The sequence below is a fragment of the Odocoileus virginianus genome, chromosome 13 (assembly GCF_023699985.2).
Source record: "Odocoileus virginianus isolate 20LAN1187 ecotype Illinois chromosome 13, Ovbor_1.2, whole genome shotgun sequence".
Lineage (NCBI taxonomy): Eukaryota > Metazoa > Chordata > Mammalia > Artiodactyla > Cervidae > Odocoileus > Odocoileus virginianus.
This window is the reverse complement of record NC_069686.1, coordinates 46,486,674-46,513,276: the sequence shown is the minus strand read 5'-3', so window position 1 is coordinate 46,513,276 and position 26,603 is coordinate 46,486,674. Positions and strand designations below refer to the sequence as shown.

General features: G+C 34.8%; 1 protein-coding gene across 1 annotated transcript in view; it reads right to left on the bottom strand.

Moving 5' to 3' along the window:
- LRP1B (LDL receptor related protein 1B) overlaps positions 1-26,603 on the bottom strand; it is a 2,064,747-nt gene that overhangs the window by 599,977 nt on the left and 1,438,167 nt on the right. The window contains 3 exon segments of the mRNA XM_070476260.1: positions 14,113-14,244; positions 15,291-15,416; positions 21,248-21,388. Coding sequence (XP_070332361.1) covers positions 14,113-14,244; positions 15,291-15,416; positions 21,248-21,388 — 399 coding nt within the window.

Genomic DNA, 26,603 nt, shown 5'->3' with positions numbered 1-26,603 from the left:
TTCGGCCCCATCACGTCCTGGCAAATAGATGGGGAAAAAGTGGAAGCAATGACAGATTTTAGGTTTTTTTGGCTCCAAAATCACTGCGACAGTGACTACAGCCATGAAATTAAAAGACACTTGCTCCTTGGAAGAAAAGTTATGACAAACCTAGACAGTATTTCAAAAAGCAGAGACATCAATTTGCCAACAAAGGGCCATGAGGTCAAAACTACGGTTTCTCCAGTAGTCATGTATGGATGTGAGATTTGGACCACAAAGAAAGCTGAATGCCAAAGAATTCATGCTTCCAAATTGTGGTGCTGGAGAAGACTCTTGAGAGTCCCTTGGACTGCAAGGAGATCAAACCAGTCAATCCTAAAGGAAAACAGCCCTGAATATTCATTGGAAGGATAGATGCTGAAGCTGAAACTCCAATACTTTGGCCACCTGATGCAAAGAGCTGACTCATTGGTAAAGACCTTCATGCTGGGAAAGATTGAGGGCTGGAGGAAAAGGGGATGACAGAGGATGAGATGGTTGGATGGCATCACAGACTCAATAGATATGAAACTCTGGGAGATAGGGAAGGACAGGGAAGCCTGGTGTGCTTCACTTCATGGGGTCTTAAAAAGTCAGACACAATTTTGTTACTGAACAATATGTAAGTCCACATGGATATTATCCTCCGTATGTGAAAATTAAGTCAAGATAGATCATTGACCCACGTATAAAAGCTAAAATATAACCCTGAAATGGAAACATAGAATTAAATTAGAGGCAATGTTTTCTAAGAACCTCAAGAGCACAATAAACAACAACAAAAAAATTGGACTTCATTAAAATTTAAACTTTTGTGCTTCACAATATATCATAAAGTGAAAAGACAAGCATACCATGGAGAAAACAAATCATATACTTTATAAGGGATTTTATCTACAATAAATCAAGAACTCTAGGAACTCAACATTAAAAAAAAATAAAAAATAGGCAAAAATCCTGAGCAGATATTTCCTTTTCAATATATACAGATGACCAATAATCACATCAAAAGATGCTCAAAATCATTATGTCTCAGGGAAATGCAATCAAAACCACAGTAAGATATTATTTATGACTACTTAAAAAAGATAATAACAAGTCGTGGTGAGGATGTAGAAAAATTAGACCCTTCACACACTACTCTGGGAATGCAAGGCATTTCAAACAGTTTGGAAAACAATCTGGTATTCTTCAAAAGTTTAAACATAAAGTTACTATATAACCTATCATGTTTGTTTCTAGGTATATATCATAGAGAAGTAAAAAAAAAAAAATATCCACACCAAAATGAGTATATGAATGTTTCTGGAAGCTTATTTTTAGGTAAAAAAAAGTGAAAACAACTCAAATGACAATCTGTTGGTGAATGGATAAATAAAATGTCATATGTTCATAAAATATAACATTGTTTGGTAAAAAATAATTAGGTACTGAGTCTACAAAATGTATGAACTTTATGCTAAGTGAAAGAAATAATCACAAAGGGCCATATAGCAGATGATTCCATTTATATGAAATGTTCAGAATAGGCAAATCTACACAGAAAGTAGCTTAGTGGTTGTCTCAGTAAATTAGGAGAAACATTAGACTTACTCTTGAGTATGGAGTTTTCCTTTAGAACAATGAAAATGTTCTAAAATTAGATATTGGTGATGGCTGTAAAACTTTTTAAATATACTCCAAACCACTGACATATACACTTTAAATGTATTCATTCTATGATGTGTGAATTATATCTCAAAAAAGTTATTAGTTGTTTAAAAAAAGGAAAGTGTGTTTTGAGGAATTATCACAAATGTTGAAAAAGACTTACAGCCAAAACCTTAAAACAATCAGAACTTTCAAAAATATTAGAAAGGAAAAAAAAAACAAACTGTGCTAAGCCATATGATAAATAATGTAGCTCTATTCAAAATAGTATTTACAGATTGTTAATTACAACATAGTAAGGTGTTCATGTTAAAATATTAAGTAAAAAGTTTAAGGTAACATTTTATCAAAATAAGATATTTCTATTTTAAAAACATAGACTGTTAATACTCCAAAATATTAACAGTTGCTGTTGGTGTAGTAATTTTTGTCTCAACTTTGTTCCATGTTTCTTAATTTTCCAAATTCCCCATTATGTACAATTTAGAAAAAAAATTAATAAATTTTAGAAATTTTAAATTTTAAAATTTAAATTTTTTTTTTAGAAAAAAAATTAATAAATAAAAATATTTAAAATTTGATATCTGCCATCAATAAATGATTGCTGACCTAAGGACTATTACTGCATAAACTCATTTCAATAATGTTTAATGATGATTGAACTGATGGATATCTACCTTTTCATTTAATCATCACTATTTTGAGTTAATAGGGTTTCACGCTAACACTGTAAACAGTATGCAAATACATTCATTGTAATTCTTTACTGCATCTATAAATTCTAGTCTGAGTCAAGCTCAAAAATATCACTTGTTTTATCACTAAAATAGTATTAAGGGGGAACATTACATGGAAACAAATATAAGTCTATAGTCACATTTTAAATAAGGTTATGAATGAGTCACCAATAAATCTTAGCTCTTTTTCCTTATAATCAGCATAATGTCTCATAGGTAACATGAAATTTTGGAATCCTCTTATCCAGGATTTAGAAAATAACTTTTCACATATAGTGAGAACCTTGAGTTACTGTGGAATCATCAATTATTTTTAGTATCTTAATATTTAATTTGTAAGGAAAGCAGGAACACAAAGAGAATCTCTTCTGTGAACATCTCTTTTGTTTTCCCCCTGAAGAAAAGAATAGATTCACAATAGTCCACTTTCTGTGCTTCAATCACATAAACCTAATTCTGATTCTATTCACATAGGTTCTAATGACTGTTGACTAAGAAAATAGATGGCTTTAAAAAATAGCCTACAGGTTGTTACTGTTGAAGCTGTTAATACTGGAAGTTGAATTGTCAAAAAAAAAAGCTGAAAGACACCCAGAGAAATCATGATTCAGAAGTGATTTGTTTTAACTCTTTAAAATCCTCCAGAGCCAGAGACTCATAACTTGTAAGTAATCTATTCCAGTATTTATTATACTGACTATAAAGTTCCATTTCTGGTTGCATCTGAGTTTTTCCCCACTTGATTTACACCTAGCCCCTCTCATTCAGTCCTCAATAAAATTAAATAATAAATAAATAAGACAAAATTCTAAAGATCAGGCTTTTTTTTTTTTCCAGCATAGTCCTAGATGAACTGGTGGATGTCTACCTTTTCATTTAATCATCACTATTTTGATATTTTAATCATCACTGACAGAAAGCTTTATCCACAGCAAACAACAGGGAATAACATGCTATCCTTTGAAGATTTGCACAGATGCTCTGTGTCCCATGGTGGGTAAGCATAAAGAACTGCCAATTGTTGCCAAGTATTTTGGAGCTCCCTACCTAGACACAAAACTCTAGACAGGAACACTGGATACAACAGAACTCATTCTAAGTATATTTAACATCAGTCAATACGCAGCCTGCATTGGTGCCAAGAAGAAGGCAACTACCCTCATAATTTTGTGGGTGTCATACACCTCTGTATCCCCTACACAGTCCTAGATATCTTTAAACAATTTCTTGAAAGAGCTTTTCTTAGAAGCCATTGGTGCCAGACAGTTGTCAGTAGAAGATTTAGTGTAAGTTGTTATCACAATGAAGACTTTTCTAGACACTGGTAAAAAACTGTAAAAGTTGATATCATGAGTTTCTGGATTTTGCTGGAGAATTTTTCTGGAATCCTTGTAGAAAGCAAATTTGGCAAATTCATGATATGAAAAACAAGGTACTAATGAATAAGATGACTAAGATAACAAACAGTCCCCTAGTGAAAAAAAACATTAGGTCTGCTACCTTCATGGATAGTGGCATTACATCAGAAGTGCGTTTCAAAATCATTGAAAATATATGTTAGATTTTTCAACCTTGGCACTTAGCATTTGAAGTTAAATCATTCTTTATTGTGGAAATCTGTCTTATGCATTATTTAGCAGAAACCCTGGCTTCTATCCAGTAGATGCCAGAAGCATCCCTTCAGTTGTGACAATGAAAATGTTTCCAGATATTACCAAATATAATCTGGGGCATACAATCATCCCCAGTTGAGAACCACTATCATAGAACTACTAAGTCAGATATTAGTACCAGGACCACAAACTATCACCTGTCCCCAGCCTGGCTTTCTGAACCCAAGGCACTGAATGGCCAGATATCTCTGAGCCTTTGACAAATATAATACATTGGTTGTTGTTCTTGAAAACACATTCATTCTTGAGTGCTTCTGGAATCTTTCCTCATTTATATCTTACCCTAGCATGGTAGTATAAAGAAAAATATGGTTTAGGAAATACATATGTAACACACACACTCATATATACACATATATGAGTGTGTGTATATATATCTACACACACATTAGGAAATATATATGTGTATATGTGTGTAAACACACACACACACACACACATACACATATTCAGCTTTGTCCCATTCCTTCTGTAAAGCATTTGACAGTTTACTTAGGCCTTATTATTTTTCTCTGCCTAGAACACTTCTCCAGGTATCCAAGGCTTATTATTTATTAGAGGTAAAAGATTCAAGACTGTGATCCTGGTTCTTCATATTAATTCACCCTCAATTGGTTTAAACCAGAATTCAGAAGCTGTCTGTAGAGGCGCCTCATGGATAATCCAAACTGACGATCAAAATTAACCTTTTAGACAACAATGTATAGAGATAATATGGATAAAACTGTGTAATATTGTTGTAAGCAGCCTCTGATGTGACCACCAGTGATTCCCATCATCTGATATTCATTCCCTCCTCTAGTCCGCTCTGTTGAATGTGGGCTAGACTGAGTAACTAGCTTCTAGTAAATAGAATATATTAAAATGATGGGCTGTCACTTATGATATTTGGTTACAAAAGCTCTGGCTTCTATTAATACTTTCTGTGTGCTTTTTTTCCTCTCTTTTATTATTATTATCATTACTTCTAAGGGAAGCAAACATCATGTTTTAAACTGTCCTGTGGAGAGGCACTCATCACAAGAAACTAATGTCAATAGTCAGTGGGGAGCTGTGACCCTCAGTCAGACACTCACAAGGATATAATTTCTGCCATCAACCACATTGATAATTTGGAAACAGATCCTACCTAGTTGAGCCTTCTGATGAGACCACACATCTGGCCAATACTTTGAAGGCAACCTCATAAGAGACCTAAGGGATATCATAGATGCTATACTATTTTTTTGTTGTTTTAAGCAGCTGAATTTTAGTAATTTGTTATAGAGCAACAGATAAATAACACAAACATTACATGGAACTCTGTTCGACATTATGTGCCAGGCTGGATGGGAAGGGGATTGGGTAGAGAATGGATACATGTATATGTGTGGCTGAGTTCTTTCACTGTTTACCTGAAACTATCACAGCATTGTGAATTGGCTATACCCTAACAGAAAATGTTTTTGGTGTTAAAAACATAAAAATAAAATTTTAAAAATAATATAAACATCAAGAGATGATAATTTTCTTATTCTCCTTTTGACGATGACAGTGATCACTATCATCATCTCCCCCACTCTCTCTCAGATGAGGCTGTATCATTAACCTTCAGCTCCTAAGTTTATCAGGGGTAATCCTACAAGTGGTAACCATATTATCATTGTTCCCCCAAATCCTATGCCCTAATAGTGCCTATCAATTATCTTTTCCAACCATAAGTACAACATAATTAAAGTTCTCATTATGAACTCATCAGGGATCTAATATTGATTAGTTCACTACTGGTTATTCAATCATGACTTATATGAATTTCAAGGGCAAAAATCCAAAGATGAGTACTTAATGAATAATTTAATTTGAGCATTCCAAAGCAATCAACTCTCCTCTGCATTCATTTTGTTATTGCTCAGTCTCCAAATCATGCCCAACTCTTTGCAACCCATGCACTGCAGCACACCACACCTCCTTGTCCTCACCACCCCCTGGAGTCCATATTACATCCCCAAACCCAGATCTTCTTCATTGTTGAAAATACTGTCTTCCCATACAGATGGCTAACAAACGCATGAAAAGATGCTCAACATCACTCATTATCAGAGAAATGCAAATCAAAACCACAATGAGGTACCATTACATGCCAGTCAGGATGGCTGCTATCCAAAAGTCTACAAGCAATAAATGCTGGAGAGGGTGTGGAGAAAAGGGAACCCTCTTACACTGCTGGTGGGAATGCAAACTAGTACAGCCACTATGAAGAACAGCATGGAGATTTCTTAAAAAACTGGAAATAGAACTGCCATATGACCCAGCAATACCACTTCTGGGCATACACACCGAGGAAACCAGATCTGAAAGAGACACGTGCACCCCAATGTTCATTGCAGCACTGTTTATAATAGCCAGGACATGGAAGTAACCTAGATGCCCATCAGCAGATGAATGGATGAGGAAGCTGTGGTACATATACACCATGGAATATTACTCAGCCATTAAAAAGAATTCATTTGAATCAGTTCTAATGAGATGGATGAAACTGGAGCCCATTATACAGAGTGAAGTAAGCCAGAAAGATAAAGACCATTACAGTATACTAACACATATTATGGAATTTAGAAAGATGGTAACAATAACCCTATATGCAAAACAGAAAAAGAGACTCAGATGTATAGAACAGACTTGTGGACTCTGGGAGAAGGCGAGGGTGGGATGTTTCAAGAGAACAGCATCGAAACATGTATATTATCTAGGGTGAAACAGATCACCAGCCTAGGTGGGATGCATGAGACAAGTGCTCGGGCCTGGTGCACTGGGAAGACCCCGAGGGATCGGGTGGAGAGGGAGGTAGGAGGGGGGATCAGGATGGGGAATACATGTAAATCCATGGCTAATTCATTTCAATATATGACAAAAACCACTGCAATGTTGTAAAGTAATTAGTCTCCAACTAATAAGAAAAAAAGAAAAGAAAAGCAAATACTGTCTTCCTTAACAGATTATTTTGATCACTTACATTGCATAAACACATAAAATTTTCCAAATTTAACTATGATAATGGAGTAAGTGTTTAAAAAATGATAAGGATTTTTGAGGATGCTATTTTAATTTCATCCTCTTCCTAATCTACCGTGAGTGATTAGTTCCATTTCTAGGATTTCTAGCTTAGCCAGGTCCATATTCTAAAAATAGTAAGAATTTTATAGAAATAATTAGTTCATTTTTCCTTTTAAGTTCCCAAAAAGGATCTACTTACCTCTTACTGCCCCTGGCTAAGAATAAAACCAAATGAGAAAAAAAGAATTAAAGATCATCCATTGCTTATGGCCAGTCAGAAAATCAATTAAATAATTTCTTTTTTCCTCTTTTAACTAGAAAGTTGTCTACTTGATTAAAAACTAATGGCCAACAATCTTAGAAGCTGAATTATAGCTTTTAAATGTATTTTTAAAGAAAGGGTATCAAAAAGGAAAATGGACTAATGTGTCCTCAGTTTTCTTAAAATGGGGGACATAAATAAACACTTCTAGGTTAAAGTTACACTTAATAATATTAATGATATCAATGCACCTAAGCTAAAAGAGACCTCCACATTATCATTTGATCTATCAGCAGTTTCCACAATTAAATAGATGCCAATCTATTATCTTAGAGACAGAGTAGGAAATAATTTGAAAAATATTCAAAATATCGACCTATTACTAAACATATTTTCTTTACATGTCTTTAATTTTGCTTTTGTTGGATTTATAATATTTGGTTAACATACAGTGCTGTGTTCAAACATACCAGTAAGGTAACTTGTCAATTTCTTAGCCACTCTTAATAATTTGTTATGAATTAGTGTAACCAGATCTTTTGAGAATAGGGTTCAAAACTCAGTTTTGACAGGGAAAAGAGTAGGAAAGACATCAACGTATCAGATGTAAATATATGAGATACCTGAAGAGAATCCTAAGCTGAAAAGGGTCTTGAGAAGCTAAAAATAAATACAGAAGCACAGAGAGACTGGGGCGGGGGGGGCGCGGGGGGAGGTGTTCAAATAGATTGGATGTACTCCTGTGAGTAAGTACAAAGCTGGTATTGGGACCTTTCACTTCCATGAGGAATGCTAACTGCCTGAGAAAGAAGTTTCATGAAACTTTGTTACTCTTTTGATAGCAGAATAATATACCCTTAATAAGCTGACTGACAAAAGCTTTCATCATAGTAGGTCATCACTGTGAATCTTCTGGAGCTTTTGATTTCAGGGAACCTATTGAGAACTCCAGATGCCTAAAAGAAGGTTACTTTCTTTTGCTTTGTATTTTATGCCTGAGTTCAGAAATTATCCAAAAAGTTTTTGTGAATTACTTCCAATAATTTGTTTAACCTATAATGACTTATTCTATGTATGGTTATATTTGTTTCCTGGTAGTATTGGGAAGTTTGTTTTCTGTGGCAGTTGGTATTATATGTCTTGAAAGATTTACTGGACTTGACTATCTACAAATACATACAAACTGTTCACATGATTTGAAAATACAGTCTTGAAGCAAATTTGAAATGACAACACAAATAGTATTGGTTCACTGTCAGAAGAGCAAGAAGAAATTGAACCAGCCCTAAAAATTCACTTTGTTGCCAAGGAAATGGTTTTCATAAAATTGAAAAAAATGTCTGAAAGCAACAGTATTGTATTTCTTAAGTTATTGCTGTTACTGACATAAAATGAATTCTTTCTATAATTCTTCTTTGGCCTTGGTTGGTGACAGAATGGTTATTAGAAAAAAATTGTAAACAGCTGTTTGCTAAGCCTCCCGGCAAAGGGAAATGAGCCTCTCACTTGAGCGTCACCTGCTTCAATTATGAAATGGATTTAAAGCTATGTGGTTCTTTACATAAATCAAAATAAAACATGATCTTCTATCAGTGTAAATTTGCAGAACTGCAATTTAGTTTCATCAAGTAGTGCCAATAATGGTCTAAGTAAGACTGTGTTTAAGACGTTAGAAATGCAAGATGGCATAGCGTGAAGAATTAAAAGTAGGACACTCCATTACTATTCCCTCCCCTGATTTCTCTGGGTTTGTTTCCTTCTCTGTAACATGAGAAATGCCACTAGATTGAGTCAAAAGTTCATTTTAACATTCAAAGATAGATATAAATGATATGAGACTATTAAGAAGAAAGTCTTTCATGGAAATAAATGACATTCAACTGTGTAAATACAGCAACAGTATCATGTCACATATTCTCTTTCAATGTTGTGTATTTTTATAATAGACTTTATTTTTACAGCAGTTTTAAATTCACAGCAAATTTGAGCAGGAGTCCCCATATACCCTTTCCTTTCCTACACTCACAGCCTCTTCCACTAGCAGCATCTGAAATAAGAGTGGTACATCTGTTACAAGTATTGAACCTACCCTGATAGGTCCACAGTTTATATTAGTATCTATAGGTTACATTAGGATGTAGCCTTTGTGTTTTATATTCTTTGGATTTTAATAGATGTATAATGGTATACTCTGTCAGTTTGTGTATTGTCTTAATAGCCAGATCACTATGTGATGGTGGGAAAAGGCATTAGAATATTCCCCATAGTAACTGTAAAGCAATGACATCCCAATAATGGCTCTTTGATGCTCTCTTTAAAAAAGAAAAAAATATCCTACTGATCATCCATTCATGCATTACTTCTGAAACTATTTCTTGTTTATCTTTATCCCCCACAGCAACTTAGCTGTGATGTACTACTCCTAGCAGATAGTAATCAACATTTGCTAACACTGAGTTGGATAACTCCAATTTGAACAAGAGAGATAAAAGATGGAAAAAGAATGTATGCTGGAAAAGTTCAGTAAATGATTATGCTCTGAGTAGAATTTCATCCAGTTAAGTAATATCCTATTATGTGATTATTATGAAAAAGTCATGAATATCCCCAAAGTGGGGGTGGGGAAATTGAATAGAGCATTGCTTACTAAAGATCACATTTTGAACTGGAGCAGTGAGCTTTGTTATGAAGGCTTTTCCCCTAATTAACATATATCTTTAAAACATCAAATGCAGTATTCATTCATCAGGAGGGATATCACCCAGCAGGCCAGGATTTTCAAAGCTGAATATTTTTTTTTTCCCCCAGTGGAATGGGACTTTTCCAGTGAAGTGATAAAGAATGCTTTGAACATTTTGAAATAGCCACAGGGTCTTCTTTCTTCTGTGGGTAGTATCCAGAATTGCTTCATCTGGTGAAAGAAATTTTTTCACTCACTGCAGAAAACTTTAATTCATTACAAACAAAACCCAGCAAGATTCAGATATGTTAATCCTTGTGAAAGGTATGGATTTGAGCATATATTTAGTCCTGAGAATTGTGGTAGTGAAATAATATTATATAAGTTATCATGGTCATACTTGACAAGCAATCCTCTTTCACACCATTTCCTTATCATGTTTAGAATAAGAGGCTGTTGTGCCCTTGTATTTTGTCATCTTTATTTTGATCCTAAAAGTAGAAATTATGTCTCTGAAGTGAATACAATCAATGAAAGAAGAGGAGATAGAATGTCTGCATAGGGAACTACTGGAGGAAGAACCTATGATTAGGTATAAAAGTCTTGATTAAAAAAAATAGGGATTGATGTATCAAAAATTATTTTTTCTATTAATCTCTCTGGGGCAATTCAGTTATTTTCCTTCCTTCCTCTCAAAAGCATCTTCACTCAGCCTAGCCACAGAGCTTCTATGCTGTCTACAGTGATATTGATATGAATCAAGTTTCTGACACTTATTCTGATGCTAATACATTTTCACAAAATGCAATCATGAAAGGATCAGATTTTATAGTAGAAGGAAGCACCAAAGGTATGTGGAAACATGGTCAAAAACTCCTGGTCAGATTGCCACCACCACCATCATCATTAGTGTTTTCTGTTGGTTTACTGTCTAAGTATGGTCCATCAGGCACTGTCTAGCCTCCTAGGTTTATATTTAATGACTTCAAAGAGATGGTGATGCTATTTAATCTTTAAATATCTGCTCTACATATTATTCATTATCATTAAGTTCATTTTCACTAGATAAAGTTACTAACTTGCTCTTTCTGTCCCCAAAAAATTAAGAAACAACTACTAATCGATGCAGATAACTGAACAGAAAAAAAAAAAAAAAAAACCCAGAAAACAAAAGCTTTGCTAACTGGAAGTTTAAATATAGTTTGCAGAACAGGTTTGTAGATATTTATCACATATGCTAACTTCTACAATTTGCTGTTTTTCATGGAAATTTATTGATTTCTATGATATTATCACTATTTTCTAAGTACCTATGTGTATCAAACACTGTTTGAAACATTTGCACAAAGTGATCTAAATATTCTCATACCACCAAAGGTGAGGAAACAGCCTCAGGAAAATTAAGCAATGTACCCAAGGTCAACACTTGTTAAGTGTTTAAACTGGTTGTAGAATCCAAGTTGTCTGTTGCTAAAATCTGGCCTCTTCCCACCATAGGTTCTATTGGCCCCTATGTCTGATCCTCTTTGATTTCCAAGCAAGTTCTAACTCTGTTTTCTGATTAACAGAAATTTTAATAGATTATTAAGCATTTTAATTTCACATGACTATTCCAAATGCTAACATCCTTTTACATTTAGAATAAAATGATTTTCTAAAGAGACTTCCTTTCTAAGAATGCAATTTTAAAATATAGACAGGTACAATATGAAGAACACAAAGTTTTAACAAATAACTAGCAATTGTTCTATTGAAAAACTATTTTGATATGAAGTATGTTTATTACAAAATATCAGTAGTTACTAAGGATCTGGGGCTTCCCAGGTGGCAGGAGTGGTAAAGAATCTGCACGTCAATGGAGGAGACATAAGAGAAAGGGGTTAGATCCATGGGTTCAGAAAATCCTCTGGAGGAGGGCATGGCAACCCACTCCAGTAATCTTGGCTTGAGAATCCTGTGGACAGAGGAGTCTCGTGGGCTATGGTCCATGAGGTCATAAACAGTTGGACATGAAGTGACTTAGCGCACATGTAGAAATAGGGAGAATACTATTCTTTGCAAATAAAATTACCTCTTTCATGGCATATTATTTGAAACTTCAACATCTCAGGGTCATTATAAAACTCTGGAGAGTAAACTCAACTCATACAAATAATCAGTTTGCCCTTAAGGAACAAGAGGTTACTAATGATCTAATCAGAGCATTTGACCAAATGGCTTATTTGACATATGATTTGGAAATTTATCAAATACTTTAAAAAATCATTGAGTTTTTAAAAGAATCAAATATGTGATACCAGCTAAAACATGGGATTATGTATATTTAGTAAAAATACATATACTTATATGAATACACTTTTCAAGAAGTTCAGGTTTTTCTTAGTTTTATATCTATTAAATCCTATTAATAAGATTCTAAAGAAAGATATGCTTGTAAATAAAGGCAGGGTAGATTATACATGGCAGGGTAGTGAGCATTCCACAAATAATGAGAATGGATCAAAGAGCCTTGTTTGATAAAAAAAAAAATCACACTAATTTTGGCAAAATTAGCATATCAATCAATAAAATATGCTATATCTCTCTATGTATATTTGGAAAAATCATTTAACCATTTAAAAAACATAGGAAATTTGCCTCTTTGTGATTCAAAGTATTTGGTACAACTGATCTTAAGAAAAGCCATCTTTCATTCATCTGTGAAAATTCCTAGCAATTTTTAAATTTATAGCCATGCATTTTATTAACACATGATTGAACAACATGTAAAAGCTAAAGGAAAATTAGGCTTAATATCAGAAGCTCATGTACTGATGCTTATTTTTGTAAAGATTACAGGTCAAAGAAGGATTATTTTAATATTAGATAAAACTGCCTTTACACATATAAAAAATATACTGGGAACATGAATTATATCTTCAACACTGAGACATTAACTCAAGAAGCACAAGACTTGGTTGGATGAGAGATGGAAAAATCTGTTTTTATAAATTTAATCCTTCAAGCATATAATAATAAATATTAATATTAACAAAAGAAGTATATCCAATGCTTATGCTATATCTGAATTTAGCAATTAGAAAAAACAACTTATATCCTACAATAGATTTAACAGTTTCTACCATCAATTCCCAATCACACACTTTTTTTTTGTTGTTATTTGTTTTGTTCATTTGTTTGGCTTTGACACTCAGCTTGTGGTATCTCAGTTTGCCAACCAAGGATTGAACCTGGGCCCTGGCAGTGAAAGTGCTGAATCCTAACCACTAGACCACCAGGGAACTGCCCCCTCCATCATATACTTGTTATTAGGCACAGAAAAATGGTAGTGTTCAATCTTTCTTTCACTGCTAAAACAAAAAGGGAAGTTAAACTCTGACTAAAATGATAGCTACTGTATTGAGAAGCAATACAGAATGGCTTAGCATTTATAAGTGTTTCAATTATCTGGACTCCCGTATTCTTGGGGTTTCCCTGGTGGCTCAGGCAGTAAAGAATCTGCCTGCAATACCTAGCCTCAATCCCTGGGATGGAAAGATCCCCTGGAGAAGGGAATGGCTTCACACTTCAGCATTCTTGCGGGGAGAAATCCATGGACAAAGGAGCCTGGTGGGCTAAGATCCATGGGGTTGCAAAGAGTCAGACATGACTGAGGGACTAACATTTTCACTTTCATTTGCTGCTACCTGTATTAGAATAGATAATCACATTCTGAAAAATATTTTAAATATAAATGTTTAAGTATGTAAGCTAAAGTGTTTTTTTTTTAATATGTATCATTGGAGAAAAGTAAATATGCCATTTGAAAAATAAAAAAGTAAAAACAAAGCAACCAAGTGACAAATATGTCATTTTTATATTGCCATATGTTAGAAAAATTTTACTTTTTAGGACAAAACTTATTTATAGCAATTTGTGTAAGGCTTAGAAATTCACTTCTGATTTGTTTCCTTATTCCTCATTTTGACTATCAGAGTACAGATGGAAAGGTCCTATTTCCATCATGTTTAATAAATCAAAACATCAAACATAAATTATAAATAAAAAGCTATTTACCTGCATGGAAATCTATTCCCACAGCAAATGAAGTTCCTGAGATAGGCATCAAAGCATCCATTTTGTCACTTGGTTCCAGAGGTATTCCCCTGATTCCTTCATGAACAGAGTACATAAGAAATGACTCTATACCTAAATTTAAAAGAAAACAAAAGCAAAATGAATATTTAATGTTGAAATCATTCCATTGGCAGGAGAGGGGATTGAGATGGCATAGTAGAAAGACCCTGAACTTACCTCCTCCCAAAGGAATGCCAAAATTACAACTACTTATGAGAACATTCTGAAAATTAGCAGAAAAGATTTTCCACTTTTTCCTTTATAAATATTTACAGAAAGAATCACAATAACATGGGTAGGAGGGGCAGAGACACGGTCTTGTCAGTCAGAAAACATACCTACTCCCTGGGAGGAGGAGGATCACAACCACAGGGGTCCTTCCTCAGGGGTGAAGGGTCTGAGTCCCACATAGGGTGCCCCAGTCCAAGGATCCTGCCCTTACAGACAAGCCCCCAGAAATCGGAGCTTTGAAAACCAGCTGAACTTGTTTTGGAGAGCCAAAGATATACAGGACACAGAGGCTTCTCTTTTGCAGAGTGCACATAAAATCTCAAAAATTGCCAGTACTAGCAAGAGACAGTAGTTTGAAAGGTGCCTGGGTCAGATCCACTTGGGGATCCTGGAGAGCCTCCTTGAGAGGCAGGAGGAAACTGGGAAGCCCCTGGGGACTGACAGGCTGGCAGCAGCCACTTTAGGGATCTCGTTATCCTTCTCAAGCTATCCAAAAAAATATTCCATAGGAAGGAACACCTCCAAATTATTTCTATGAGGACAGCATCACGCTAATTCCAAAACCAGACAAAGATACCACAAGAAGATAAACATGATAGGCCAATATCGCTGATGAACATAGATGTGAAAATCCTCACTAAATGTTAGCAAATTGAATTTAACAATATGTTGAAAGGATCATACATCATGATCAGGTATATTATGCAAGGGATTCAAGGATAGTTCAATGTCTATAAATAAATCACTGTGACACATCATGTTAACAAAATAAAGAATAAAAAATTATATGGTAATCTCAATAAACAAAGATAAAGCTGGCTCTGGTTGCCTAAAATCTGTATTGATGAAATAAATGCATCAGAAATAAGATTTTCAAAACCTTATACCTCGACATGACATGCGGTTCTTTTGGAGATAATATCCCACTGTACACATACAAGTTCTTGTAGTTTCAGATGTTGGTAAGCACAGCTGAGAACATCCACCATTATTTAGTTGGCAGGAATTGCTGCCTGCAAAGCAGAAAAGCAAACAAAAGAAACATAAAAATCAGGAAAAGTAAATCACATATAATTCAATATCAATGGTTTAAATAAATATTATAACAACATGTTATTATTGATTTATAAATGCTGCTGTTTCATATTGGTTAGTATCATGTTAGTTATCCCCTCAAGTAATTTGAAGTAGCAGATTATGGTTGAAGTCTGTCTTTCCAAAAAGAGCACAGTATAGTGATTACAGACAATAATACTATAATCAAAGAGAGTTGATTCTAAAGGAAATCAACCTGAATATTAACTGAAAGGACTAATGCTGATGCTGAAGCTTTAATACTTTGGCCACTTGATGCAAAGAGCCTACTCATTGGAAAAGACCCTGATGCTGGGAAAAAGATTGAAGGGGATGACAGAGGATGAGATGGTTGGATGTCATCACCGACTCAATCAACATGACCTTGTGCAAACTCTGGGAGACAGTGGAGGACAGGGAAGCCTGGTATACTGCAGTCCCTGGGGCTGCAAAGAGTCAGGTATGACTTAGCAACTGAATGACAATAGATTAGATATTAAATGTTCCCACTAAGAAAAGAAATGATAACTATGTGATGTAACAACTAGCACTACAGTAGTAACCATATTGCAATATAAAAAATATTAAATCAACACGCTATACATTTTAACCAGTTATCTGTCAATTATATATCAGTAAATATATATTTACAATAAATAATAATTAATATTTTGCAAAGTGAGACACATGAGAGAATTCATAGTGACAGAAAAGAAATGGGTGTGTCATGAGTGTGGTCATAGACTCTAATACTTTAAGGTCACATAAACCAGGAAATCTCTTTTCTAATTTCTAAATTTCACTTCAACTCTATAGTTACCTCATTTTCAAGAATACTTTATCCAACTGAATCAAATAAACAGTTATTAATTTATATTATTGACTCAAAGATTATACCATTAAAAGTAAGGAGATATATAAAAAAAATATATATAAATTCTTAAAAGCAAGGAACTAACTGTTGCCATTTCAAGGAACATAATTCTTCCAAAAGAAATGTAAAACACACCCATAAGAGTTATCTAACTAATTGGCATATTAATTTTCCTTATTCCTGTGTAGTAGCAATAACAAATATTAGTCAGTTAATCAGAGTTACGCATTCTATAAAGATGTTCCATTGAATTTACTAGGCCCAATGTTCTAATTAAGGCTGGTAGCATGATGTTAAGTAATTTACAATCTTATCCAGCAAGTTCATTAAATATCCCAGTTTTATAACATTTTTATTATTCTAGGACATGCAATGACATTTGCTGGATGTTCAAACACTGGTATGAAGTGCAATAAATCCAATGAGAATTACAAAACATGATGAAAGCTATATATCAATAGTGCTCTATGGAAAATTCAAAATACCAGTGCAGCTCATTATTTCTAATCTCCTGAATTCAAGATAGTCTAATGGGATTTAAATGTTCAATCAAACCTGTCACATGCTCCGTCATTTTTGAAGTGTGAAATAGGCTCAACTGGGACAATTTCTCATCAGGGAGATCTACCACATTCTTTGCTGATTTCCCATAACTGGTGGTTGTTCTTACATAGATTCACATACTATGATTTGCCTTGAACCTTTGAAATGATTACCTTTGTTTCCTATATAAACTAATAAAGATTAATTGATTTATTCCTTTTTACCAAGCTGACATAATAATAAGATGAATTTTCAGCTCTACTTATATTTTAGTGATGAGCCAATTATTTTTATAGATCTATAATGATTCTACACTGACCCAATACTTATTTCATTTTATAGGAAGCATGTGAATGGATAAGTGAAAGGCAAAAGAGAAAGGGAAATATATACCCAACTGAATGCAGAGTTCCAAGGAATAGTAAGGAGAGATAAGAAAGCGTTCTTAAGTGAACCACAACACAGGTGTGCTCATTTCACTTGTTAGCAAGGTTATGCTCAAAATCCTTTAAGCTAGGCCTCAACAGTATATGAACCGAGAACTTTCAGATGTACAAGCTGGATTTAGAAAAGGCAGAGGAACCAGAGATCAAATTGCCAACATCTGTTGGATCATAGAAAGCAAGAGAATTTCAGAAAAACATTTACTTCTGTTTCATTGACTACACTAAAACCTCTGACTGTGTGGAACAGAGTAACTGTAAAAAAAATTTTAAAGTGAAGGGAATACCAGACCACTTTACCTGCCTCCTGAGAAACCTGCACACAGGCCAAGAAGCTACAGTTAGAACAGGCATGGGACAATGGACTGGATAAAAATTGGGAAAGGGATACTTCAAGGCTATATACTGTCACCCTGCTTATTTAACATATGCAGAGTAATAATGCAAAATGCTTGGCTGGAGGAATTACAAGCTGGAATCAAGATTGCCAGGAGAAATATTAATAACCTCAGATGTGCAGATTACACCATCCTAATGGCAGATGGTGAAGAGGAACTAAAGTCTCTTGATGAGGGTGAAGTGGAAAAAGCTGGCTTAAAACTCAACATTCAAAAAATGAAGATCATGGCATACAGTCCTATCACTTCATGGCAAGTAGATTGGGAAACAGTGGAAACACTGACAGACTTAATATATTGGGTCCAAAACCAATGTGGATGGTGACAGCAGCTATGAAATTATAACACATTTGCCTTCTTGGAAGAAAAGCTATAGCAAACCCAGGCAACATTAAAAGGCAGAGACACCATGGCTGACAAAGGTCCGTATAGTCAAAGCCATGGTTTTTCCAATAGTCATGTACAGATATGAGAGTTGGACCGTAAAGGAGGCTGAGCACAAAAGAACTGATGTTTTCAAACTGTGGTGCTGGAGAAGACTCTTGAGAGTCCCTTGGACTGCAAGGAGATCAAACCAGTCAGTCAATCCTAAAGGAAACAAACCCTGAATATTCATTAGAAGGACTGATACTGAAGCTGAAACTCCAATACTTTGGCCACCAGATGCTAAGAGCTGACTCACTGGAAAAGACCCTGATGCTGGTTAAGATTGAGGAGAAGGGGTCGGCAGAGAATCAAATGGCTGGATGGCATCACTGACTCAATGGACATGAATTAGAGCAAACTGCTGGAAATATTGAAGGACAGGGAAGCCTGGCATTCTGCAGTCAAAGAGTCAGACATGACTGAGCAACTGAACAACAACATGTGAATGTATATTAAAATACAATGACAATCTATAGCAATATGCTTTTAGATATCAATTTTTTTCCAACTACCATTGAACAGCAAAAATCTAACAAGTGATACTTATCTAAAAATTTTGAAAAAACAACAAATGGACCGTAGAGGAAATAAAGTAATTAAAGAAATAAAGAATAATGGATTTGAGAATGATTTATAAAAACAAGAGAAAATACAGAGTTATATAACCTTGATATCCAAAATGCATGAAGAATGAAGAAAAAGGAGCTTCTGGGACTGTTTATTTTAAACCTTAATAATGATAGAAATATGCAATGAGATATAATATTTTATAAATAATAAAACTCACTATGCTAATAATATTGCACAACAATAACACATATTGTATATTATTTGCTTAGTCTCTAAGAGAAAAAGTAAAATAAAAATCATTTTTAATAAGTATCTTTGCCTATTAAATATAAATTGAATGCAGAAAATAATAGAGATTATTTTAAGTAATAATTTAGGTGGTGACTATCTAGCACATTAGAAAAGGTGGTTTGACTTAATATTTTGCAATGATATAGATGTTCAAACTTCATTCCTCAATTCACTAGTGGAACTAGAAAAGTCCACTTGGCTAAGGAGAAGTCTCAGCTCTCCAGTGATCTGTATCAAAAATGATAAATGAAGTAACTAATTGTACTTTGAAATCTGAAGCGGTAGTACTGTTAACACCTTAAGTAGTCCTAAATTGCTCATATTTCATACTAATGAAGCTTTTAAACTACCTGCTATGATTTTGTTAATGGGGTTGTCTTTAATACAGATGCTTTTATCAGCATATTCTTCTGGTAGAAACAGTATTTTAAGTTTAGTATTATCATACCATTAATTTCTAAGTGTTAGAGGTCCTGGTCAGTTTGAAAATACTTTCACAGTGCATGGAAGCCCCAACTCCACCTATAGAATCAAATCCTTAAAAGATTAATGGGCCTTGTTAAAATGAACAATGTGAGACAAGCATAATATACTGATTTTTCTTCCAAGAAACTTCATTGGAACTGTATCTACAAAAAATTGACTATTTTATTAATTTACAATTTTCAACAAAGTATGTGTGTGTTCTTTTGAAGAAGTGAATACATGTTTTTTTAATGTTTGGAAATATAATCTCCCCTTTTCTAATTTGTATTTTATATTGTTGAATGTTTTCAGATATGATTTCATTCAGTGTAGACTACAAACTTAAGTTTATCACAATACTGTAAGTTTTTACACTTAACAAATACATTGTATTGAAATCCACAAAAATGCAATCATATTTTATTTACTGAGTACCAGTATTTTATTTCCAGTTATATAATCTATTCTCCAATAGATAGAGAGGCATCCAAGACTTGAATGCCTCTAAAATCATTTATTTTGATATAGAATTTGATATAGAATTTTTTCTATTAAATAATTCCTAGTGAAAACACTCATTCATTATTACAGACAATAACAAAAAAGAATCAGAGAATAAAGACAGATTTGTGCATATGAGTCTGGATGTCAGTGTCATCTCAACCATGAATGGATCTCAGTTATCAGATTGTTTTACAAAGTAATTTTTTTATCTTAAAAATATTTTTTCCTTGATAAAGAAAAACATTTGCCGCTACTACTGGCAAGAAAGGATTCCAGACTAAAATTTGGCCCATACTCTATTCAGAAAAGGCAATCCTGAATCTGGTCTTCATTTTGTCTCTGGAGGTACAGTATGATTTTCATTTGGTATTTTCCAATAAATTAATTCTGCCTGCTTGATTATTGTCACCTGTCTTCAGAATTAGTGAATGCTTTGATTCACTATTCTTTTTTATTGTCTTTTTAAAAACTTTTTTGGTTCACTTTTCTTATCTCTACCCTTATCTGCTTTGGTCTACATGCCCAAATCTTTTAGATAAAAATCTTTTTAAGTTTTCTGGATATTTTTTCCCTAAGCAGAAAAATATATGAACAAAAGTATTTTCATGGTTGTGATATAAATAAGACAGTAGAATATAGAAGAATATTTTTTCTGGGAAGGGAGTTCTGCTAATGTCATGGATTTTGAAGCAAAAACTAAGAAAAACAAGCAGGTGTGGGGCCATACTGCCTGGCATCTCTAATCTAATTGCCATTTGGGCAAGGTGACAAGTCCACCTATGTAAACCATCTGTTAGTTCCCTCACTCCATTTCACTGCATACCATTTGGACAAGGAGAAACAAAAAAGCAAAATGCTTAGAGCCAATGTAATGCTTTTGGTTATGAAATTCTTGTATCAACATAGTCCATTTGAAGTCCCTTAGTTCATCCATTTTCTGGGCATAATTATACTTTGAATATATTTTGCTGGGATTTTAAAACTATTTTCATATTCTTAAATCAAGAACTGAATAGACCTCTTTGAAGACCCGACAAATTCAGATTCCTTGGGCAGCTTTGCTAACATTTTGAAAGCTCATTATATACTTTATGTTAAAGGTATTTCTTCTGCAGTATTAAGCAGTACTTGCCTCCCTCCCTCCCCCCTTTTTTTTATTAGTAGGAAAATAGGAAACATCAATTGTTGACTTGAGAAAATTATATGAATAATTATGTATTCAAAAGGCAACACAAATTCTTTGCCATGTGACTTACCTTGCTGGGCTTCTTTATCATACACTTTCATATGAACAACCCCAGAAGTCTTATTTCTTAGAACGGTGGGGTTTCTTCCATCTCTTTTGCTGCAGGTTCCCAGCTGAGCTAAGTTCTGGTCTGCCCACCACAGTTTCTTATCTATAAAAATGAAAAGATTTTTTAATGAAAATGATAATCATCTTATTAAATAATAATAAAGAACTATTAAACTCTAATGCTTTCTGATTTCTTGGGTTAAATTCCCAAACGCTGTTTCTAAGAGAAACAGCACAATCACTTCTACTTTTAAAAATACTTATCACAGTACATTCTATTGTTTAAATTTTCCTTCTTTTACTCCAATTAGAGATTCTTGACTTTAACTTTTCTTTTTCTTAAAAAATACATGATATAAATAAGGGTATAATTCAAATTAATATGGAATACAGATTTTATTATTGACAATCTAAACCATGATTATAGTTCTATTGTACTATATCTGTAAATGAACAGTAAAATCCAACAAAATAAACAACTGCGAAAAAGATTGTTATCTAAGTTCTATATAAAGCATGTAAGTTTTTAATCACTGGTACTCCTCATTACTGGATTCTTCACAGTTATAGTGACTTATTTTTTGTACTGTTCATGCTCATTTCTCCAAAATTTTATAAATGAATCCTATTAACTGGTACTGAATGTTTATTTGGTAGTAGAGAACATGCAATGTGCCTCAGATTAACATTAGCCAGGTAGCTAGAACTGTAGTCAATTTTTATGCTTACTATTACAGTATATTATGTCAACTGTCATATCAAAACCATAAGGATGTTATTATTATTTTCTGAGATTCAAAGATTAACTACTTTAGTCAAATTCATACATATGGTTGTTCTGTCTCCAAAACTTGCATTCTTTCTAAGAGTCTACTCTTAGTGCATTAAAACATTTAAGGTAATGAAATAATTTTAAATCAAATTCATAATTTTAAAGGTATTGAACAATCTATTTATTTCAACAAGAATCTTCAACAAGACAATTGAGACTACTATCAATTCCAATCAAGAAGTCTAAATAAGGTTATTGAACTCAGGGAAGAAAACAATAACAATTCAGTCTTTATCATCAAGGTATAATCACTCTCAATCAAATGTCAGGATAGTTTAGACTGAACCAAAGCTTCGTTTCAGGTATTACCATAAGAGTAATAACACAGACATTAATGATAACTATCCTTTTCTAAATCTGATTTTATGCAATGCACAATTCTAAATGCTATAGATAAATTCATTTAATCTTCACAATTCCATAAGGTAAGTACTACTATTATTAAGGTCAGTTCAGTTGCTTAGTCATGTCTGACTCTTTGAGACTCCATGGACTGCAACATTCCGGGCTTCCCTGTCCTTCACCAACTCCTGGAGCTTGTTCAAACTCAAGTCCATCAAGTCGGTGATGCCATCCAGCCATCTCATCCTCTGTTGCCCCGTTCTCCTCCTGCCTTCAATCTTTCCCAGCATCAGGATCTTTTCCAATGAGGCAGTTCTTCGCATCAGGTAGCCAAAGTATTGGAGTCTCAGCTTCAACATCAGTCCTCCCAATGAATATTCAGGACTTATTTCCTTAAGGATGGACTGGTTGGATCTCCTTACCATTCAAGGGACTCCCAGAGTCTTCTCTAACACCACATTTCAAAAGCATCAGTTCTTCAGTGCTCAGCTTTCTTTATAGTTCAATTCTCACTTACATATATGACTACTGGAAAAACCATAGCTTTGACTAGACAGACCTTTTTAAATCATATTACATTTAAGAACACTGAGGCAAACAGAGTTTAAGAGGTTTTTCCAGGTATCACAGAATGAATAACAGCCCCAGGTTATGAACCAAGCACTGATTTTAGAATCCATGGCTGTTAATCTCATTTCTACAGTTTCTCCTTCCATAGAAGGACAGAGTTCAGTCTTCTTTCTCTTGACATATAATATGGATTTTAGATTATGATGGTGAAGTTGAGTAGACCATTCACTTAGGTTTTATTAACCCAGTGCCAAGGTAATCAGCAATGTTTCAGAAAGTAGCTACTCTAAAGTCCTGGCTCCTGGAGGGCGGAATAGGATGACACAGAGCAGAATGTTTTCATAAGCATTCAACTGTGCCCTTCAAAACACCTACAGACAAGTTGTAAAAAGTCATGAATCACTGCCCTTACTCCTAACGTATCTCCTTCACAGCAAATACTGACACCCTTCTAGAGGTCCTCCACCCTTCTGAAGGACTCTGGGAGGCAAATCTCTGCCTGTCTCTGGGAAGAGTTTACAGCTGAGGTTATATCCTAAGCAGCCACCAATCATCCTAGCTTCACAAAAGAAATCCTGGGCAAAGAATCATTAGTTCTTCTCTTTTACAAAGTCATGGATGAGGATGCATGCTCCATAGGGCAAGGATATTATTTAATGAATGAACAAACAAATGAAAAAAGACAAACAGAAACTATAATAGAAAAGGGAAAAAGTAAAATATCAATCTGAAAAGTCCAATAGAGAATTTCCTGGAGGTCCAGTGGTAGGACACTGATTCCAGTGCAGGGGGCATTGGTTTAATCCCCAGTGGGGGAACTAAGATCCCATATGACATGCAGCCCAGTCTCCCTCCAAATAAATAAAAAGTCCAATAGCCAGTATCATCAGACTGTACTTGCAAGAATTAGATTCACTATTTCCATGAAGTTACAGGGGAAAAAAAATAAAAAAGGCTAATTTTACTTAAAAATGTCCTTAATTGAAAAGTAACAGGAATAAATTTTGTTCAGTCCAGGCCTTTTAATTATTCTGAGTAACAAAATTGGGAGCCTGTGCATGCAGAAAGCATTTTGGGTGCATCAGTTCAGTTCAGTCTCTCAGTCGTATCTGACTCTTTGCAACCCCATGAACCGCAGCTCACCAGGTCAGGTCTCCCTGTCCATCACCAGCTACCGGAGTCCACCCAAACCCAATTCAACTGAGTCAGTGATGCCATCCAACCATCTCACCCTCTGTCGTCCCCTTTGCCTCCTGCCCTCAATCTTTCCCAGAATCAGGCTGTTTTCAAATGAGTCATCTCTTTGCATCAGGTGGCCAAAGAATTGGAGTTTCAGCTTCAACATCAGTCCTTCCAATGAACACCCAGGACTGATCTCCTTTAGGATGGACTGGTTGGATCTCCTTGCAGTCCAGGGGACTCTTAAGAGTCTTCTCCAGCACCACAGTTCAAAAGCATCAATTCTTCGGTGCTCAGCTTTCTTTATAGTCCAACTCTCACATCCATACATGACCACTGGAAAAACCATAGCCTTGACTAGATGGACCTTTGTTGACAAAGTAATGTCTGCTTTTTAAAATGCTATCTAGGTTGGTCATAACTTGCCTTCCAAGGAGTAAGCGTCTTTTAATTTCATGGCTGCAATCACCATCTGCAGTGATTTTGGAGCCCCCCAAAATAAAGTCAGCCACTGTTTCCACTGTTTTCCCGTCTATTTGCCACGAAGGGATAGGACCAGATGAAATGATCTTAGCTTTCTGAATGTTGAAAGTTTAAGCCAACTTTTTCACTCTCCTCTTTCACTTTCATCAAGAGGCTCTTTAGTTCTTCACTTTCTGCCATAAGGGTGGTGTCATCTTCATATATGTGGTTATTGATATTTCTCCTGGCAATCCTGACTCCAGCTTGGGCTTTCTCCAGCTCAGCATTTCTCATGATGTACTCTGCATATAAGCTAAATAAGCAGGGTGGCAATATACAGCCTTGGAGTACTCCTTTTCCTATTTGGAACCCGTCTGTTATTCCATGTCCAGTTCTAACTGTTGCTTCCTGACCTGCATAAAGGTTTCTCAAGAGGCAGGTCAGGAAGTCTGGTATTCCCATCTCTTTCAGAATTTTCAAGTTTATTGTGATCCACATAATCAAAGGCTTTGGCAGAGTCAATAAAGCAGCAATAGATGTTTTTTCTGGAACTCTCTTGCTTTTTTGATGACCCAGCAGATATTGGCAATTTGATCTCTGGTTCCTCTGCCTTTTCTAAAACCAGCTTGAACATCTGGAAGTTCATGGTTCATGTATTGCTGAAGCCTGGCTTGGAGAATTTTGAGCATTACTTTACTAGTGTGTGAGATGAGTGCAATTGTGTGGTAATTTGAGCATTCTTTGGCATTTCCTTTCTTTGGGATTGGAGTGAAAACTGACCTTCTCCAGTCCAGTGGCTACTGCTGAGTTTTCCAAATTTGTTGACATATTGAGTGCAGCACTTTGACAGCATTGTCTTTCAAGATTTGAAATAGCTCAACTGGAATTCCCTCACCTCCACTAGCTTTGTTCATAGTGATGCTTCCTAAGGCCCACTTGACTTCACATTCCAGGATGTCTGGCTCTAGGTGAGTGTGAGTGATCACACATCATGATTATCTGGATCATGGGTACATAGTGAACTACAATTATGTAGAATAAATGTATTTATGAGATAGCTTAAACTGCAAGAAGAAAGAGCTATTTTTTCAAAGGATATCATTTTATCATTGAAAGAATGTCTGACAATCCACAGCTATTCAGACTTAGATATTTGGCACGCAGAAATTTTTCTCGAAAAGAAATAAATAAATAAATAAAAGGGAGTGAATAGAGTTTGACAATAACCAACTTTGAGACTTATTATAAAGCTATAAATTGAGACAGTGTCCTATCCTATTGTTGAAAGAATAAGATCTCTGTCATTTAGATCCTATGTTCTAGTGAGGGATATAGACAAAAAATAAACACATAGAAAAGGTATACCTAAAATTCCTATAAATCAACAGCAAATAAATAACCTGATTGAAAATGGGCAAATAAATGAAACATTTCTCTAAAGAAGACTTGCAAACAGCCAACAAGTATATGAAAAAGTGCTCAACATCATTAATCATTGGGAAAATGCAAATCAAAACCACAATGAAATATCACCTCACACCTGGCTCTCAAAAAAGTATAAACAAAACAAAACAAAAAAACACACAAGCAAAATACATAACAGTGCTGGCAAGGATACAAGGATGTAGAGAAACTGAAACTCTTGTACGCTGTTGCTAGGAATGTAAAACGGTACAGACACTATTTAAAATGGTATGGAGATTAGTCAAAAAATGAAAAATAGACTACCATATGACCTTGGCCACCTGATGAGAAGAGCTGACTCATTGGAAAAGACCCTGATGCTGGGAAAGATTGAAGGCAAATGGAGAAGGGGGTGGCAGAGGATGAGATGGTTAGATAGCATCACTGACTCAATGGACATGAGTTTGAGCAAACTCTGGGAGATAGTGGAGGACAGGGAAGCCTGCGGTGCTGCAGTCCATGGGTTGCA